A 4,528-nucleotide genomic window follows, 5' to 3' on the forward strand; every position below is an offset into this window, starting at 1 on the left:
CCTGCAGAGATCTGAGGAGCAGTTAGCCATAGTCCTCAGAAACCCACCGGAGTTTAAAATTCCAACACAATGGGAGCGGAAGGTAATGGACATCCGTTAGAAAAAAGGACATACGGCGGAAATTTCAGGGCAATCAAAGCACTTTTGATTAGTTAAAGCAGACATTAATGAGTCTATGCAAATCTACTCAAACTTGTGAGTTGAATATTGTCTCAGCTTTTGTTAAATCTGTTGTTTCCTGTAACTTTGTATGGAACCCTGACCAGAAATCTCATTCTGGTAAGAGGAAATCCTATAGCTTCTTGTGAACTTGTTTTCCCACTTCCCAGTTCATAAAACTCATCTGATCCAGCCGCTGAACTGGACCTGAGAGAACTTTTTCTTCAACAGCAGCAATGCTGTAATGACCACTTTAAGGCACTAAAATCAAATCAAATGTAGGTACCAACTAAGTGATAAATAAAAATAATTTTATATGTGGCCGTTCTGAAAAGGTAAAGGAGTAGCAACAACAACAACAAATTGTTTGACATCACACATTTTATGATGTGACGTTATTACATCATTATACATCATACTCGGCCCGTGTCTGTCAGTCTTACTTAGCGTAGGCCTTTTCCAGCAGCGCGCTCCAGAACTCGGTTCCCTCTGCAGAGTGGACAAAAAGCAGCTTCCCATCCTTCACTGGCAGCCGGTCATCGATCACCACATCCATCCACTCACCAAACTGCCAGAACTGCACGACAGAAAAACACCAATATTAAAAAAAAAACTCTAACAGACAAGGTTTATAAAGAAACACAAACTATGAGTAAGATGTAAAGTGTGTGAAGAAGGTTAAATGACACAAGATATTATCAGCAGAAAGGTACCCGGCTATTCGTCAAACTCCCAGGATTAAATTACAAGAGACATTCTAAATTTAATCTAGATTTGTGGTGCACATTAACTAATAAATGTACAATAGCGGAGTAAAAAGTACAATATATCCCTCTGAACTGTAGTGGAGTAGAAGTATAAAATAGAAGAAACTGGAAATACTCAAGTTTAGTACCTTGGAATAATCCATTCATTGGAAAGATTTCCCTGTACATCTCGGTTCTGTCTGGCTTATTAAGAAATGTCAGCCGTGTCTTATTTCTGTCTAATTTATCAGACAGCTGGCTGGATTTGACGCTTCCCTCAGCTCAAATTTTTATTGGTTTAATATGTGGAGCGCGTGAAAAGGAGAAAAAAAATAATGAGTATTAATCAGCAGTTGATCACATTTTACTCATGACCATTGAGAAAAGCTGTAGTTCCCAGCCTGCTTCTGTCTTTCAACCCTGAAAAAATTACAAAATAGTAAATAGGCAACGTTACACTCCAGCCCCCTCCCTGATAATATAAATGTCTCCAAACCAGTCCTCAAGCAAATCATATGTTTACAAGTCAAACAGTTATTTGCTGCGCCTTGTTTAGCTGCTGTGGGTAAAGTAAATCGACTCTCAGTTCCAGAAAACCTATATCCACTATATCCAGTCAGATGCATAACAAATGAGAGAACCTAGGACACATTATCTGACATTTTAATTTCAAGAGGCAAAACAAGGCGTGGCAATGCAGCAGGTGAACCGAGGGAAATGAGGGCAAAGTAAATAGTTTTCCCACATTTGGCCTTTAATGTGGCTGCGTGCCTGCTGGCCAGCAGGGGGCAGAAGAGATCAACCCAATTATTAAATGATGAATAGAAGGATGTTGTGGGAGCAATATGACTTAAAGCCAGCGCCCATTTACAAGTAGAGCTGGTTCAAAAAGGCAGAAGTCAAAGTTGGAGAGTTTATAATGTCGACTCCTGCTGTTTCTCAGCAACACAACCAAAATACATGCTTTAAATTTGAGGGGAAAAAAAACTTAAAAAAAAAGATTTCTTGCAGTGTTTCTACAGATTTAACCAAGTCTAATTTAAGCCTTTTGAAGACCTTTTTAAAACCATTTTGAATCAAATTTAAGTTTTAAGTTTTTTTTGGCTTTCTTTTTTTACTTTTTAGAACTCTGCGGAAACCCTGTACTTGCCATCAGAGCTCTACCCCAATTGTGTTTATTAATTTTTAGAGAAGATAATCCCACTACAACAAATAATACAGGTGCAAATTAGAACTGACACAGTAAGGCTCATCTTCAATAAAATAAACAACCATGACAGGGCTGTAACATGCAATAGTTGGCACAGTAGATCAACACAAAAGATCCTTTTTTTGGATGATATTGCTTGAGCATAACGTGTTTCACTTTAACTAGTTTCCTTAGGCCTCTAAGATTCCAGGCGATTATCTTGTTTAAATTTCTATCTATTTATTAATACTGTTATTATGGCACAGCCCTGTTGATAACATTTTGCCTTTCCTGTGAATAACTGCACCTTAAATTTTAACAAAAAGAACATTAAAACACTCCTAACAATACAAAAACTCGTAACCCTCCCCGCCCCCTGTGATCTAATTTACACAGATACCCCTCCCTACTTGTAGCGACTTGGTTATGCTCACTGATCCTTTAAAAAGGAGCTAGCAAAATAAATAAGCAACAAAATGTTCTCACTAAACTATATAGGTAAATCGCTCCGACCCTGTGGATATTGCTGTATCACCAGCTCACCCTCGTGTCAAATGTGCATGTGTAAACATCCAAATCAGATTTGCTTGTGTTCAGGATATACAATCTGTAAGCACTGTGGCAATGCTCTTAGTTGCCCCTCTAAGAAGTATACGTATGTTTAATATAGTGATTAATTCCAATCTCATCACATCTGAAGCAAAGCATTTGATGGTTTTTGAACAACTATGTGCGTACAAAGTTCATTTTGAACTGAGCCACCCTATGTCGTTCAGAGACCTGATCTTCCTGTGTGCATGATGTTCTCGCGTCAAGGTGTTAATTACATTGCGGAAATGTGACATGGCTCCTGGACTAGACTACAGCTACACTGATGCAAGTGATGATGCAACATTTGAAATAGCACCTTTTATCCTCTCTTTTGGCCACATTAAGCTGTTTTTGCCAACCAAAACCAGAGGGTATGTGATACTGTGCGGCATTAGGCCCGTTTTTAGCTAATCATGTAGCTTTTCTGTCGTATTTAGAGAATTTGTGAGAAAAGTGCAGTAAACACAAAGAGCAAACTGAGAACTGGTTATACTGGAAACATACAGAAAACCTAAGTTATGGTGAGTAATACAATAAACCTCATGCAAAAAAATGCTCACAGAGTAATATAGTGTTGGCAAAGAAATATTTCCTTGTCAAAGTAATTGGGTTTGTAGAACTTAGAAAGAGGAGGAAGGAAATTGCAGGATTGTCATAACAAGCAAATAAAAAGCTACAGCTGGCGTGTGTGTGCATGTACAGTATATGTGACTATCCACCGATTGCACTTCATGTCAGCATATGTGTGTACAGCAGGAAGATAGACAGATGGATGGATGAATTCTGCATGCACCGCAGAGCTGAATCCACCTCTGGGAGGAGCTGTGTCACAACACGGCTGACTGAAGACAACATAAAGCACACACACACAGGCTTGCCCCTGGCAGACACACTCTTCCTCATTTTACTCTTTGGCACTGACCCTTCTGGGCGTTAATCTCACAGCAATACGGGAGCAACACCCAGCCTCACTTTGTGAAATTCATTTACCACATCTGTGTCATGACTTGCAGTTAGCAGGAAAGCATGAGAAGTCCTCGACGCAATCCAACGGACCGTTCAGACTTGCTGTATGAAATGTGTGCTATAATAAGAAAGTGATAAAAGATTCTGCCCCAGTAAGTTTCATTTCTTTCCCGACTGAGATGGCCGAGATTGCCTAGTTTATAATTTATTCTCACTCCCCTTTTTCCTCGCTCGTTTGCACAGACTCCCTCCTTTTGTGCCCTTCTGCAATTAAGATTCCCACTGCCAGCAGCACTCATAATTACAGTTTGGTATGACTCATCCAGGTCTGGGTAATTTATCCAGAGGCTTAAAGGATCGAAACTAATACAAAGGGGAATCCCTGGAAGACTTGACAGCACACAAAAGGGAACAGAACATTGAAACTCAGCCAGAGAAGAACATTTTTAAAACTGCAAGTAATGGGAACATTTGTTGGCTGCAATACAAATACAATGACAAGAGGCTCAAACAAAAACTCATATAGGAGGATGATGAAAGTAGGGCAACTCTTAACATACCAAATGGAAAGCAGCCATATGCATTTATGAGTCATTTCATGCCCATTAAACACATGCATGCATTTAAAAGCCTTTAGTGCAAATTAAAGAATTATGTCCCCTCATGCTAGCAGAGAGAACAAGTGTGTGTGTGTATGGAGAACAACAATTATTCATAAGAATGAACACAGAGTATCTAAGAATCTGTAAAAAACAGGCCAAATATTTGGCTTTCCCAAACTGTAGTTGAGACACCATCCCCAACAGACATGTGACAGTGGGTGCTCTGTGTGTGTGTGTGTGTGTGTGTGTGTGTGTGTGTGTGTGTGTGTGTGTGT

General features: G+C 39.5%; 1 protein-coding gene across 3 annotated transcripts in view; it reads right to left on the reverse strand.

The window, feature by feature from the left end:
* Positions 1 to 4,528, reverse strand: part of capn1 (calpain 1) — a 28,330-nt gene that overhangs the window by 12,460 nt on the left and 11,342 nt on the right. For all 3 annotated transcript variants that reach the window (XM_032544024.1, XM_032544025.1, XM_032544026.1), the window contains one exon: positions 603 to 736. In XM_032544024.1, the coding sequence (XP_032399915.1) occupies positions 603 to 736 (134 nt within the window). The remainder of the gene's footprint in view (positions 1 to 602; positions 737 to 4,528) is intronic.

The sequence above is a fragment of the Etheostoma spectabile genome, chromosome 19 (genome assembly GCF_008692095.1).
Source record: "Etheostoma spectabile isolate EspeVRDwgs_2016 chromosome 19, UIUC_Espe_1.0, whole genome shotgun sequence".
NCBI lineage: Eukaryota > Metazoa > Chordata > Actinopteri > Perciformes > Percidae > Etheostoma > Etheostoma spectabile.